This window comes from Felis catus, chromosome D3 (assembly GCF_018350175.1).
Source record: "Felis catus isolate Fca126 chromosome D3, F.catus_Fca126_mat1.0, whole genome shotgun sequence".
NCBI classification, from domain to species: Eukaryota; Metazoa; Chordata; class Mammalia; order Carnivora; family Felidae; genus Felis; species Felis catus.
The window spans coordinates 46,361,892-46,377,939 of record NC_058379.1 but is presented as its reverse complement, the minus strand read 5'-3'; the positions used below and the strand labels follow the sequence as shown (position 1 = coordinate 46,377,939).

At 45.2% G+C, this 16,048-nt stretch overlaps 1 protein-coding gene across 7 annotated transcripts in view; it reads right to left on the bottom strand.

The window, feature by feature from the left end:
• Window positions 1-16,048, bottom strand: part of LAMA3 (laminin subunit alpha 3) — a 273,867-nt gene that overhangs the window by 103,677 nt on the left and 154,142 nt on the right. For all 7 annotated transcript variants that reach the window (XM_045041820.1, XR_006588064.1, XR_006588063.1 and 4 more), the window contains 9 exons: window positions 15,310-15,470; window positions 11,761-11,869; window positions 9,467-9,564; window positions 8,191-8,332; window positions 6,376-6,502; window positions 6,147-6,286; window positions 4,495-4,610; window positions 3,115-3,326; window positions 1,480-1,684 (listed from right to left, as the gene is read on the bottom strand). In XM_045041820.1, coding sequence (XP_044897755.1) covers window positions 1,480-1,684; window positions 3,115-3,326; window positions 4,495-4,610; window positions 6,147-6,286; window positions 6,376-6,502; window positions 8,191-8,332; window positions 9,467-9,564; window positions 11,761-11,869; window positions 15,310-15,470 — 1,310 coding nt within the window. The remainder of the gene's footprint in view (window positions 1-1,479; window positions 1,685-3,114; window positions 3,327-4,494; window positions 4,611-6,146; window positions 6,287-6,375; window positions 6,503-8,190; window positions 8,333-9,466; window positions 9,565-11,760; window positions 11,870-15,309; window positions 15,471-16,048) is intronic.

Here is a 16,048-nt window from a genome sequence, read left to right as displayed (position 1 = left end):
AAGGGTCCTTCCTTAGGCTGCTATAGACAGTTGAATTTTCTCCCCCAAAAAGATGCATTCAAGTTCTAATCGCCAGGACCTGAGAAGTTTGGAACTAGGGTATCTGCAGACATAGTCAAGTTAAGATGAGGTCATGCGGGAGTAAGGCGGCCCTAATCCAATTTGACTGTGTCCTTATAAGAGACACATACACAGAGGAGAATGTGAAGAGCAAAACACAGAAAATGTGAAGAGCAGAGACTGGAGTCATGCATCTATAAGCCAAGCAACTCCAAGACCTGCTGGCAACACTAGAAGGTAAGAGAAAGGCCTGGAACAGATTCCCTCCCAGAGACTTCAAAAAGGGCATGACACTGTCAACACCTTGATTTTGGGCTCTTAGCCTGACGATAAGAAAATAACTTTCTATTGTTGTAAGTCATCCCATTTGTGATAATTTGTTACAGCAGCTACAGGAAACTAACACAGCCGCTCTTGAACTACAGTCACGGATGCCTGCCACCAGCAGCAACCGTGCCCCCGCCGCTGTCTGGCCTGTCGCACCCAGATCACAGGCACGGACTCCAAACCATCCATTCCCCATCATGGGTGGGAGTATAGGGCGGGTGACGCCCCTTACGCTTGCTTGCTCCTGCACACTGCCACGCGGGCCTGGAATGTGGTGGCTCTGCTTCAGTCTTCCTGCCACATCACCTCCTGCTCCACTCTTTCCAGCTTGTGCTCCTAGGAGACTGGATCTAGCCTTCATCCCTTGTGGCCATTCACCAGTCCTGCTGAGATCAGGTTGACGACATGCAATCAGGTGACACTGGCCTCCAGTTTCCAATGAGAGCTCAACCTGCTGAGCAGAACCTCTTAGCAACGCAGTGTCTGCGGGAGCTGACGTCGGCCACTGTTTCTTATCAGTCGCTGGACCTCTCGGTTAGCCCCCACGCAGCCCCACTCTCAGGTCAAGCTCTCTAGAGTATACCTACCTATTTTGCCTGTCTACCCCCAACCAAGGCCCACTGTGGAGGCCCCAACCCTGCTTCGAGCTTGCCTGTCTGAGACAGGGTGGCAGGCCTGGGGGCTTTGGACCTTGTAATGCATGCACTGTCCTCAACAAACCTGCCCAGTTACCCTAGAATGAAGATTTGGAGCCCAAACCTAAATACAAATGGCTAGTGCTCACCACAAGGTGACACAGTAGAAGAAATGATAACTTAATTATGCATACATATGGGACACACTGAGAACAACGCTGGAGTGAATGGGTAAGGCTGTGTGACCTCAGGCGACTGGCCATCCACCTCCCCAGGCTCCCCAGGTCCGAGGGGACCGCTACTCCACACGCCACAGCCCATTCGGTGGGGAGCTCCACCCTGAGGTGAACACAGTGCAGTCCTTGGAGCTGTGAGACACGGGAAGTAATGGTGATCGGAGCGTGCGGATGACATCTTCCTGTAACAGGCCCTAACAGGCGAATCCACCTGAGCTCACCTGCACTGCCCGTGGTCCCTGTCACACTCCGGGGTGGCCGCCCCAATGGCGCCCCTCCTGGAACAGTTGCAGCTTTCGCAGCCAGCCAGGGGGTGGAAGCTGAAGGAATACGGGTCACACACCTCACACTGGGGCCCGACCGTGTGGGGAAGGCAGAGGCACTTCCCCGTCGTCTCCTCACAAAGGCGCCGGCCACAGTTGCATGCTGGCCAGGGAATAAAGAGACATGGTGTAAGGGTTAGACACCGCGTGGCCACCAGCAGGACTTCACCAACTACCGGGATTTCCAGAAGCTTCTAAGGGTCTGGGAGAAATGTCTCACTTTTTCTTTACTATGGCCATTATTGAGCATGGTAGATCTGAAAGGTATCTTTCTTGGAGTCAAGACCAACCATACCACCTGCTCATGGCAGACACAGTGTGAGGCACAGCTGGACCCACTGGCACCGAGACAGGTACTCAAAGGAACCCACCTAGCTGCAGTTACAAGCCATTCTAATGAGACACCTCTCATTCGTCAGAGGGTCCTGTTCCTCACAGGCTCCCTGAAGTGCCTCCACATCACCCTAGTGCACTGAGCTCAAGGTCAGGGCACGATACAGCAGCAGGACCCCCATTAGGCATCAGCTAATCTCCAGGAGAGGACTCTGTGTGCACTACACCAGGACCTCTCACTGCACATGGCCTATGCTGACCCAGCATCTCGGGCCACAAGATGGTTCTTAGATAAAATTCCCTGGGCTTCCCATTCAGACAGTACTATGCTCCTGTGACCCTGGCCCTTCCCCCCTATTTCTTTTTTTTTTTTTTAAGTTTTATTTAGTTATTTTTAGATAGAGAGAGAGCACACACATGCATGCATGAGTTAGGGAGGGGCAGAGAGAAAAGAAAAGAGAGAATCCCAAGCAGGCTCCATGCTGTCAACACAGAGCCCAATGTGGGGCTTGAACTTGTGAACTGTGCCATCATGACCTGAGCCAAAGCCAAGAGTCAGATGCTTAATCAACGGAGCTAACCAGGTGCCCTGCCTCCTCCTATTTCAGTTGAACTCTGGTTAGGCTGCAAAAACTGAAGGGGCTTCCGATAGGAAGAGGGATTGAGCCTCCCAATATTTCCGTGCTTAAGGCTCTTTACACTCACCTGCTTGGCCAAGTGCATGGGTCCCATAACATGGGAAAAACAAATGTTTCTCTTCTAGAACCTACCTACTCAGAATGTGGTCCATGGACCATCGGCATGGGCATCATCTGAGTCCTTAAAAGACATGCAGACTCTCAGCCCCCAACCCAGGCCTCCTGAATAAGAATCTGCATTTTCACAAGATCTCCAGGTGACAGGTGAGTCTCCAGGACAGTGAAATTCAAGAAGGCCTGCCCTAGGGGCACTTGGGTGGCTCAGTCAGTTAAGTGTCTCACTCTTGATACTGGTCAGGTCATGATCTCACAGCTGTGAGACTGAGCCCTGTGTTGGGCTCCATGCTAGGCGTGGAGCCTGCTGGGGATCCTCTCTCTTCCTATCCCTCTATCCCTCCCTTGTTCTCTTTCTCTCTCTCAAAAGCAAAGGCCTGCCCGCCCTAGCTGACCATCACCCACCTGGGGCCAGAGACAACCTTGGATGACCCAAACATTCACTTACGCTTGCAGCGTGGGAATCCATAGTAGCCCACTCGACAGCGGGTACACCGTCGCCCAATGACATTGGGTTGGCACTGGCACTGCCCGCCCTCTGGGCTGCAGTGACGGCCAATGGCCCCAGTAGGGTGGCACTCACAGGGCAGTGCACCCTTGTGGTAAAGGGCCACCAGGGATCTGGCAGAGCTCTTACAGAATCCAGAGGCCGTCTGGGGGCTGTGAAGACAAAATAACTCACGGTATTATTGCGGGAGGCATGCCCAGTAAGAGTCCCAACCTCTCCTTCCCTCTTGCTCCACCAAAGGGTGTTTTAGGGACGGGGCTCTGGCTTTGGAGTCTGGGAAGAAATGAGAGACTATCCCACCCCTGGATTCACAGCCAGTGACAGCCACCCTTCCTTGTGCCCATCCACTCCAGAGCACATCACAGGACTGGCTGGTGGGAACTTTTGATAGCTGAAATAAAAGGGTGAAAATTCACCTACAGGATGGATTCCATGGTATATGAATTATATCTCAATAAAGTGGTTACTAAAAAAATTATACCTATATGTGTCTATACCAATAACAATAACAATGAAGAGGAAGACAAGGCAAAGTACCTATATTTATTGAATGCTGTGTGTTAGAAGTTTTGCCTACGTCTCAACCTCACAACCACCCAAGTTAGGCCTAAGCCTCATTTCATAGATAAGGCAACTGAGGCTTCTAGAAGTTAAGCAACATGCCCAAGGCCACAGAGTTACAGAGTGACCAAGGAGGCATTCAAACCCATAGCTATTTGACTTCAGGGCCTGTACTCTTAATGCAGGAGACGTTTGCCTACCAGGGCAACCTGGAGCTCCTGGGTCCCTCAGGAAGACTCCCAGGGGGCAGGGAGTGTCTGCAGAAGTGAAGAGTGGGAACCGATACTCGGGAATATCCTAGGCTCTTAGCATTCAGGGACACAGGGTGAGGGGACAGGGAAGTCAACCTCTCTGTGACACTCCTCATTCAATCAGATGGCAAACGAGAGGGAGAATCCGGGGTGACGTGCTCTCCCAGTAGAAAGTACCCCTTCTGGTTGTCTTTTAGGAATCTGAGTTGGACAACAGGAAGCAGCAAAGAGGCCAAGAAACTCCTAAGCAGCCCATGAATCCCAGCTTGGAGGGTGAACCTCTGGTAAGATCGATGTTGAAGACGGTAACCTTGCCCAGATGTGCAGGACAAGGTCTGGTGTGGGATGGTGTATGCAGAGGAAAAGCACCTCCCGCCCCAGACCCAGGACTCACTGCCACCTCCTTGGGCACCAGGAAGAAGAAGACCCAAAGGCCAGCCCCACCCTGGGCCTTGCTCCCAGTGGGAATGTGGGACAGCCTTCTGAATCTCCACAAAGTTATACTTACTCAATATAAAAACTGTTTCCTCCACAATTGGTGATAAACTCAAATGATTTGTCCACTGATTTTTTGTGAAGTATTTGGTAGTCGTAATTCTCCGCAGGCACCACCAGAACACGGACCTAAAGGAAACCTGTCAGCGTGTCTTTGGATTTCCAACAGCAGGGCACACCTACAGCTATTCATTATATTTTCTCTTCACTAAGATCCATGTTCTTTACTGTTAAGCCCAAGACCAACTGAAACAGGATTTACGAAAAAAAAGAATCATAAGAACTGCTTTAAGCCAGTGTTAAAGGCTCAACTCACGTCCCTATGTAAGGAACAGCATGGGCCGGGGCCGGTCTCTCAGAGAGCCTGCTCAGAGAAGCGGCAGCCTTAGTGCTATGCGGGGATAGGAGATCTAAGGGGTGAGCAAGAGCCTGTTAGGACTGCCAGGGCCCCATGTGATCTATGCCTGGGATGGCTCTGGATCTCCAGAGGTTGCAATTTGTATTTTTAAAGGTGAACAAACCAAAATGGCAGGATCAACGGGGGAAACTCGGACCGTGGCTTGCCCTGAAGTTTACATTGTGTCAGACACTTTAGCATGAATAACGGCAGCCCTAGGCTTTAAAAGTACTGCTCGGCTCTCTTACTCTTACTACAGATCAGACTATTCCAGTAATAAATGCTATAGGAAATTTCAAATGTCTTTGTGAACTATTTACCACCTTACAGCTTACAGAGAGCTCACTGCCCTCATGTTAGTCAATCAATAAGCATTTGCCAAGCACCATGTGCCAGGTGGTGTTCTAGGCACAGGGGATATAAAATGCATAAAGCCAGGTCCCTGTCCCTAGGAGGATGGCATCCTCAGAGAGAGAAGGAAGCATGAGGAAGAAACTAGAGGGTCACACAGCAGGGCCTGGACAATGTTACCTGGCTCTCTGGAAGCCTTTACAGGCATTGAGTGACCATGATCCCATCAACCAAGGTAAGGAACAGGGTAGGGGATACCTGGGGTTGTGCAAGTAACAGGCTTAAGTCTGAGGGAATCCTAAGGTCTCTGGCTATGCAGATATGCAGTAGATGGTCCCAAACTGGGCCTGGAGCTCAGAAAATATCAGAGATGAATTCAGAGATGTGGTGTCATTCCCCCAGAAGAGAGAATGGAATCAATGGGTACAGATGATAGTATCCACAGAGAAAGGACAGAACAAGAGGGCTTCGCATCGAACCCAAGGGAATGCCACCATACGGGGACAAAGGGAAAAAGAAGTCACTGAAGGAACACTAGAGCAATTGAGAACAAAATGAGAGAAACAGCTATGGCAGCCCAAAAAAGAAAGCTTCAAGAACAAAGGAGTATTACATGCTTCAGAAAGAGACCAGTCAGGTGAGGAGTGAGGAGGGGCTGATGTAGAGTGAGATTCTTGTTCACCAGAGTTTCTTACGGGGACTTTTCTCTTCCTGTTCACTTACGTATTGTTCTAATTTCCTTTGACATTAATTGTCGCTTTTTTTTTTTTTTTTTTTTTTTTTTGGTAAAAGGTAGCCGTAAAATTTAAACATTTTTCTAGAAATATGACTTCAATTCCCTGGTGGAGATGTCATCATGAGCCAAACAGGCACACTGAATGGCTGACAAGGCAGACTGAGGGACAAGAAGAACATACCAACACTAAGGACTTTCCTTCTGGAACCTCCACAGTCACAGCTATCTCTGGCTCTGAGATGTCAAACTCAACCTGATCTTCAGCAATCACTTGGTCCCTGCAGCCAAGTGTGTGGGGGCAAAAAGAGGCACGGAAGACACCTGGGGGCAGAGCAAGAGAGGAGTTCCTGTCACAGTAAGGCATGGACGAGCCGGGCAATCAGCCATGGCGCCTGCTCCCTGAAGCTCACCTGCCCACTGCCGCCCTCCGTCCACAAACACCTGCGTGGGAAATGTTGGGTGCGCTGACTGATAAAAATGGATGACAATGACATATCTGCCCAGGTGTGGTACAAGTCCTCTCAGGGTCATTTGGTTCTAAGTGGAAACAAAGAAAAAAAACCCTTCAAGTTGCAGAACTATGAATATTTAGAGGTTAAAAACCAAAACCACCTAGGTATTTACCCAAGTGAGGTGAAAACCTAGGATCACACAAAACGTTCACTCGAATGTTTACAGCAGCACTATTTGTAATCAGAAAGACTGGAAATAAACCAAATGACCCACAACTCAGAATGGATAAACCAGTGGTGGTACAACCATAAATGATACTGGATGGAGTGTAATTTGGTATAATGACTTTTGAAAATTGTCTGGCAGCTTTTACCAATTTGGTCAAAGTCAAACATATCACTGAACAACTTCACTCTTAGGTACATATATGCACAATGTTTGCCAAGAGGCTGTGCACAAATGTTTCCTGCATTCAAGAACTACTTGTAATAACCCTGTAATGAAGAGTCAGACTCCATTTTGGATGTCTGACCCCTGACAGGTGTCAAGCCCCATCACTCATTTTTAGTATTTTGTCCCACAACTGCACAAGCTCGTAAGAAAGCCCGGGTGCACATCCCTTGGCACGGGCAAGAAGTTCAAGGCACACTAATTCTAGCCCATGGGAAAGGAGCCCTCACCTTGGATTCTTCCACCTTCCCGACACCCCAGCCCAACCACAGTGAACGCCAGAGTCATGCCTCAACTTTTGCTCAAGCTTGAGTGTGAGCCCTGCTCTCCCCAGAAAACCTCACTATGTGAGTAATGAGTCTTTTCAAACCCTCAAAAAAAAAAAAAAACCAAAAACCAAAACAAAAAACACACAAGAAATACAGCAATAATAAAAGATTATCTTCATCTTTCAGATGAGAATCATGACTTGAAGAAGGCAGGTAATTTGATAAACGTCATACTCTAATTGAAGAGCAAAGCCAGGCCTAGAAATCCTTTGTCATGATTTCAATTCATTTCCCCCTATGATTCTAGGTGGCCTTTCCCATACGGGATCTTATTAAATTTTATCTCCAAATCCTGTTATTTTTCTAACTTGATGCAATGTGAAATGACATGAGCCATCTTTAGGATTAAAAGGACATAATATCAGGACAAATGGTAAGTCCTACAATTTCATAATTCACAGTGAAAAAATATAGTCCCTTACTATATTTCATCTTCATGCTATAGGTTATTAATCAATAAATGTTGATTGAGAATTTCCTGCCCGAAAGGCATTTTGCTGGTATAGTTGGGGATGCAAACTATTTAAAAAAAAAATCTGTTAGCCAGAGTAGCGTTTGAAAGTGCTTGCATTCCAACTTGGGAAGACAAGTGATAAACTCAACAATATTAAATACCAGTAGCCCATGAAAATATGAAGTGTCACAAAATGGGCCATGAAAAATTGCCATATGACTGCACAGACAGAGATACAGAAAGAGAAGAGGACATCAGGATGGGGTGGTCATAGACAGGATTAGACAGATGTCTCATGTGAGGGATTCCCCAAAATTGAGAGTAGAGGTCCTCAAACTCTACGGACATGCAAATTCCTTGGAGAATTTATTAAAACACATACTCCTGGGCCCCACCTCCAGAGTTTCTAATTCAGTAGTCCTGGGGTGAGCTTGCAAACCTGAATTTCTACCAAGTACCCAAGTGATGCAGATGCTTCTGGTAAAGGCCACACTTTGAGAACCATGATTTCGAAACAACACACTCGAGAGGTGTCCCACCTGTGGCGCCTTCAAGGTGACTCCAGTAACATCAGCAGAAGGTGAAGGATCTTGGGGCAGGAGGAGGGAAGACTCACCACTTGGGACATCCAAAATTAATGCTGTTGGAGGAGTTTTGAGAACCAGGGAGACACAAGAAGCACTGAAAAAAATATATTAAAAAAAACAACCAAAAATGGAACTGTTCATTGGTGAGGAGGTAGACTGTGAGCATAAGACTGTGTGACATCAAAAGGATCCAGTCTTGGAAGAACCACAGGACTGTGGATATCTTTGGACAGAGACACTCAGTGTAGTCAGTTAGCCAAGTGTATTCCAGGAGCCTGCTTGATACAGTAAGCTAAAACAGAAATAAAATCTTAATTTTGAAAAATAGTAACCAGATAGAAAGAAACTTAACAAAACTTTCCTTTCTAGAACTAAAATTCATGTTAAATGGAGTGATGCAATGAAACATTATTATTCACCTCTAAACAAACATGTTGACGTAAAATTATACAAAAACAAACAGGACAAATGCACATCATTTCTTTCAGGCACAGCTAGATTTCCCTGTCTTGGTGGTTGCTGTAGCCCTAACCATATGCTAAGATTTCATGACTGTGTCTGTAAGTTATTTCTGAATCTACAACAAAACAACCCTCCCCAAACCCCGATAATCACTGGTTAGCTAATTCTCATAACATAGTGAGGTGGGTCATTATTTTCATGATTTAAAAAAATTTTTTTTAATTTATTCATTTATTTTTGAGAGAGACAGAGACAGTGTGAGTGAGGGAGAGTCAGAGGGAGAGAGGGAGAGAGAGAATCCCAAGTAGGCTCTGCATCATCAGCATAGAGCCCGATGCGGGGCTCAAACTCACGAAATCGAGAGATCGTGATCTGAGCCTAAACCGAGAGTCAGATGCCCGACTGACTGAGCCACCCAGGTGCCCCCATGATTTTTTTTTTTTTAATGGAGAGCTTCAGACACAGACATTAAAGGGTGAGAACAAAGTGAGCCTTTGGGAGGGCTCAGAACACAAGTCAGTAAGTACCGTTGAGGGAAAAGCTTAACCATTTCCCTCAGTTGCTACTCTGTCAGCTTCCTAAGACTATGAAATTCTGGAAAGACTGCCAGGGGAAATGAGTTAGCTCATTTTTTCTTTTAAGCGATCACCAGCCTTTAGCCCTTGGCCTGTGATCAGTTCTGAAGGGAAGCATAAAGTCACAGCTTTGCAAGTCCTACAGTACCACTCAGAGCACCAACAAGGGAGAAAGGAAGGGAACTCATTACCTTTGATTAACATATTGCCCGTAACTGGCAATGCACTTGACTTGAGGTCTCAAATATTCAACTGAGAATTCTTCAATGGGTATGATACAAATTTGATGCTGTTGAGCAAATACAATGCAAAAAGGTACGTCATGGTTATTAGCAAAGCCAATGGTATGGTCAAACATACTCTTAAAAAAGCTGTTAAGTACAGAAATCATCATTGTTATTTTAAAGTAGTAAACATTGCAGAATGGCACTCCCTATGACATCGTTATGTACAACAAACCCTCTTTCCTAGTATACAGGATCACTGCCTAAATGCTCTTGGAATAGTCACATGAATAAATGAAATCATGAAAGTTCGAAAACAACTCTTTGTCAGTGACTTTTGGTGCCTGTTTCTCTCTCCTGCCCTGGGTTGATGCTGGCTCTTCAGATGCCTTGGCAGGGAGAGGGGGAATGTGGGAGGCAACCAGGGAGGCTGCCATTCAAGCCTGTTGTCTCCAGCTCCTGCTACAAATAATCTTTCTTGGGATGCCTGGGTGGTTCAGTTGGTTAAGCATCCAACCCTTGATTTCAGCTCAGGTCATGATCTCACGGTTTGTGAGTTCGAGCTGTGCATCAGACTCTGTGCTGACAGCACGGAGTCCGCTTGGGTCCTCTCTCTCTCTCCCTCTCACTCTGCTCCTCCCCTCTTGTGCTCTCTGTCAAAAATAAATTAACATTAAAATAAACATTAAAAAAAAAACAACAGGGGCGCCTGGGTGTCTCAGTCAGTTAAACGTCCGACTTTGGCTCAGGTCATGATCTCACGGTTCATGAGTTCGAGTCCCATGTCGGGCTCTGTGCCGACAGCTCAGAGCCTACAGCCTGCTTCAGGATCTTTATCTCCCTCCCTCTCTCTTTGCTCCTCCCCTGCTTGCACTCTGTCTCTCCCTCTGTCTCAAAAATAAATAAAAATGTAAAAACAAACTTGATGTTTAAAAAAATGAAAAATAAAAAACAAAAACAAGAAAACCCCACAAACAATCTTTCTTAATAGAGGAGGACTCAAATCTCAGGCACATTTGGGCTTCACTGAAGGAACTGTCTCCAGAGCTAGTTTTTTACTTATCAATACATTTTATTTTAATCAAAACTGTATTACCGGCTTGATCACAAACCTATTCAATAAAAATTTTTATTGAACACCTACTACATGCCAGGCACTGAGACTAGGGGATCCTACAAGACCAAGATGGATAATACCCCTGCCCTCACATAGCTTAAATTGTAGTTAGACATCTGAATGATATTTGACTCTGAATGACATTTGACTATGTCAAAAAGGACAAACTTATGCTTACTAGATAAAGATTCAGTCCCATTATAATTTCCAAAGATGAGGAGGTTAAGATTAGCTTGGATTGTTATGTTTATAAAAAGAGTCACAATTTTAAAAAGAAAGTCTTAAGTTATTACATAATTCATGTAATAACTTTTAACAACTCAATGCAAGATAAGTTTTCAGAGAAGGCTCAAAGTTTTTAATACTGTCAAGCACAAATATTTAAAACATATCAGAACAGGCTGGCCTGGCATTTCCCAGAATGTGATACATGCTTAATATTAGCAATGACAGGAAGTTGCTTCATACTTAGTTACTCTTCTGTTCCCTGAGACATTTATTATAAATCTAGCCACCCCTCCCTAGCCCAGATCCCACTGCCTGTGTTTATCATAATTCTCAATATTTAAGTCGTGCTATTAAAAGGAAGGCATGAAGGGTATTTAATCTGCCAAACTTGGAATTTTAACTCTTAACGATATATATCTAACTAACTGAATACTACACTTTTTAAGATAGAGTAACAATAGTCTGCAAAAGAAATACCAGGTGATTGCAATCTTGAAAATTCTTAAGGAATTTGCCAAGAAGCTAATAGACATAATAAAATGGAAAAATGGGAAAGAAAATAAGCAGTAACTAGTGCATTTCTATATACCAGCATGATAATAAACTGGGACCTATTAAGAACAAAAGATACTTCGTTCATAATAGTAACAATGGATAAACATTAATAAAATAGAGTTTTGTGAGATAAGTTCAAATGTGATGACCAAACTTTACTGAGTGCTATAAAAAGGCTCAAATAAAGGAAGAGGCAAGACAGAGCTCTAGGTGGGAAGGAAAAACATCATTAAGTTGGCAATTCTTCACAGGTTCATTTTAGAGATGTAATACAAAGACCGCCAACATTTTTAATAAGTTTTAAAATATAGATATAACAACAAAATGCTTCTAAAACTCAAAGGGCAAAACAGAAGCATACCAGAAGGAATCGGGCCCCACGCACTTTGAGCTGAATGTCTGCATCTGCTAACAGTTCATAGACAGCGATGCGACTCCTGCCATCAGTCACAACACTCCGGCAGAGGATGCTGCAAGAGGAAAAAGTTTTCTTAGCCTGACTTCTCTGGTCTCCCTGACTTTGTGCCTCCCCGTGGGATAGCTGACTGCCCTTCAGCTTCTCCTGTTTATAACCAGGTTGCTGACGGCAAATTTTCCTACACAACGAGTTTAAGAGGGATGTATGCAGTCCGCCAGCAATATAAGAGAAAGAACCTTCCGGCTGTGGTCTGAGCTGCACGTCTCAGGGCAGCTTTTCCAAACCAGCTTTATGTAATACTCGGTCTAGTCATCGGGAGAAAAAGTCCCAGGGTCAATAACGTCTGATCTCCTAGACACAACCTATGAGAAATTTATCAGTATTGTTGGTACCATTGGTGACTGAAGATGCCTACTGGCCTCCCAGCGATGATTCCACACCATGTCAGCACTAGGGCTGGCCTTTCTCCAGCCCTGAGAAACCAGAGCTTGCCTTTACAAGCTCAGTCTGTTCTCCTCATCCTTCCTTCCTCATTGTACCAGCTACGCTCCTTACCTCCACCCCATCAGGTGAAATACGGAGTTCAGGAACATTTCAAAGGTCATGGTTTGGAACCAAAGAACACACTCTAAGGGCACAACCCCTAAAGGAAGTATTTTCGGAGAAATGTTTCTGACTTCATATTTTGTAGCGACTTTTCTGTCTGTAAATACAATTTGGAAACTAGAGACAAACTATTATCTATCTCTGAGAAGAAATGACTGAGAGATGTTTGAAAAGATTGATGCAATGACTTTCTGGTAAAGATTAAAATGAGATAGTATATACAGAGCCATGGTTAGAAACTCAATGAACAGTTGTGTTGTTTTCTCTTTTGTGCATGTGTACATGTATGAAATTAAAGTGCATTCCTTTTGGATTCAATCATAATCCTGGGAGTTAAATATATTAAGTGATTCATTTAGACTTAGTTTTATCCATATCCTTTTAAAATTCTTACTAAGAATAGACAAACGGTAATAACGGGATTGATTTCATCATGAGTGATCACCTCTCTTACAGAAGGCAGATCATATTTATCACAACACTGTTCTGAAAAGTGGTATTTTAATTAGCACCGCGACTTTTCTGTTGGGATATTTTTTAAAACAACACCATTAGAACTCACTCGAGAATGTTGGGAAAGGTTCAGCCCTCAGCAGGAGAAGCTGCAGTGTCGAAAGGGCCTGTCATGTGAAATAGGCTTTTATGGGTCAAATATTTTCCAATTGCACCATATTTTTGGACTCCAGTACTAATAGCCTGTTCATTTTCACTTAGTCACATGACAGCCAAAGTAGAGAAGAAGGAAATATTTTAGAGGAGTTGAAATAATACCACGAGACTTTCCCGGAAATGGTTAAATACATTAGAAGGAAGTCCTAGTCTAATACAATACTGTCTTGGGATTCTAATGTCCCTGGTGAAGAACCTGGGGCTGTCATGTCCAGAGCCAAAATGATCTGCGGAACACCGCACAGTTCTCCTCCCCAAATGCCATCCAGACAGAGGTCATGAAACCAAGCTCGTGGCTTATGGAACCCTGGAAGGGTGACCATTCTTTCCTGAGCTTTGAAAACACTTCTCTGCTTGGCACAGATGTGCTCAGCCTCTTCTGAGACGGTTCAGAGAGCCACCAGGGACATCAGCAGTGTTTCCTACTGGGCTCTCAGCCATCACCACCTTGTATCCTGTGGAGCAGGGATCAAGCAATATGATCTGGAAAGCTGAGTCAGAGAGTTGAACCAGAGGGTGGACTTGGAGGAACAGGGTACAGAGGAGCCCTGCCCCAGCCCTGTGGCCAACAGTCTCCAGGACTCAGGTGGTGAGGTGACCCACCCACCTAGGAGTGTACATTCCAGTGGTTGCTGATGTCATCCACAGATTAACGTTTTCAGATAATGATAGAACATTCTGGAGAACTTTTTTGCCCCATCTGGTACTCCTACTAAAAATCCAAATGCAATTATGTCCTTTGTTTTTTTGTGGGTTTTTTGTCTGTTTGTTTGTTTTTGTTTTTTTGTTTTTGTGTTATCATCACCCCAGAGAAAAGGGCTGATGAGATTTTTTAAATGATTTTTTTAAATTTTTTTTTCAACGTTTTTTATTTATTTTTGGGACAGAGAGAGACAGAGCATGAACGGGGGAGAGGCAGAGAGAGAGGGAGACACAGAATCGGAAACAGGCTCCAGGCTCCGAGCCATCAGCCCAGAGCCTGACGCGGGGCTCGAACCCACGGACTGCGAGATCGTGACCTGGCTGAAGTCGGACGCTTAACCGACTGCGCCACCCAGGTGCCCCTAAACGATTTTTAAAAGAAGCCCTCACAGCTGCTCTTTTAGGGTTGCTGAGAGCATGATGTTAATTCAATAACCATTTCATCAAGTCTCATAAAAGTTTCCATTCTAAGCTCCTAAAAGTAACTCTTTTCATAAGTTCTTTTATTTGCAAAACAGGGAAAATGTCCAACTACTTCAGGTCATTTGAAGTTTGACAAAAAGCCACAGGCAAGTAGTGGTAATAAAATGTCCAAGGCCTTGGCCAAGAACTGGGTGGGTTCATTGCAGTTTGCCACCTGCTGTCTGAAGAGACTGACTTCCGTGCCATTATTATACAATTAATTTCATGTTGGAAACACTCCTTGAGCTGATTCTTTAATTAAAGCATATTCTGAACATTTGCATATATCTTGAAATATTATACAAAAAACTTTTAATAAATCTTTGCCAAGGTTCTTGGAAGACAGTAACTTAAACAGGGTGAATTTTAAAATCTTTGGCTAGGGGCACCTGGGTGGCTTAGTCAGTTAAGCATCGGACTTTGGCTCAGGTCACAATCTCACAGTTTGTGAGTTCGAGCCCCGCATCTGGCTCTGTGCTGGCAGTGGGGAGCCCACTTTGGACCCTCTGTCCCCCCCTCTCTCTGCCCCTCCCCAGCTTGCAAACTCTTTCTCTCAAAAATGAATAAGCATTAAAAAAAATAAAATCTTTGGTTAATTATTTTTCATCTGATGATCCTCAAACATCAATTATTCCCACTTTCTGAAGGGCATGTTGGGAAGGCGGTTGTGACAGAGACAGAGACTTTTCTCCTATTCCACGCACCTAGGTGCTCTACACAGCATGTGAAGTGAGAACACTGACTTCACTGCACCACACAGGGGTGACGGAGAATAAAATAAAAAGGTCGTGCTGCTTCCTGGGAATGTGAGCGAAAGGAGTGAGTAGAATACACAGTTTTTCAAGAAAATGCAACATTTTCAAGAGGATGCCCACAGAGAAGTCTCCCAGTACTCACACTGGGGGTGACGCCAGACAGCACGGTCACCTGCTTGTTTTCAAGATCGGCCTCAAAAAGGAAACAACATCCCAATCCAGATAAAAACCAAAGTTCCCAAAGCTGACCTCCTGATCGTTCAGGAACAAAGGGATCCCCCAGGGCAGGACTGATTACCTGTACATGCAGCTGTAGATGTTCACCTGGCCTCTCGGGACTGACCCAGGGCTCTGCATGTGCACAGCAACCACAGACAGCTGGTCTGCTCCCGTGGAATACTCCACCACCACCACGTAGTGGCCGACCTGGGGAACTCGCAGCCGCAGCTGTATCTCCACCTGTCAGAGAGCCCGAGCAGGTGGATGTGAAATGTACCGGATGAGTTTACATGGGCAATAGTGAAGGCAAGGCTGAGCAGACATCTGGGAACAGTGTACATCATCACAGTGAGAAACGTGGTCCTATGGGTAGGAATGCCAGATAAAATACAGGATGGGGGCGCCGGGGTGGCTCACTCGGTTAAGCTTCCAACTTGGGCTCGTGGTTGGTGAGTTCGAGCCCTGCATCAGACTCTCTGCTGTCAGCACAGAGCCCACTTCGGATCCTCCTCCCCACCCCCACCCCCAACCTCTCTCTGCCCCTCCCCTGCTCACACTCCCTCTCTCTCTCTCTCAAAAATAAATAAATAAACTTAAAAAAATGCAGGATGAACCATTAAGTATGAAATTCAGATAAACAACACCTAACTGTGGTTTATCTGTGATTCAAACTTAATGGTGCATTGGTATTTTTTTCTAAATCTGGCAACCTTACTTACAGGGGCTTCTACTCCTATTACCCATATATTTGCCTTGTTTCTCAAGGCAAAAGACGCTCTACAACTTGAGGTAAAAAGCAATCTCCAATGGGTGAGAAG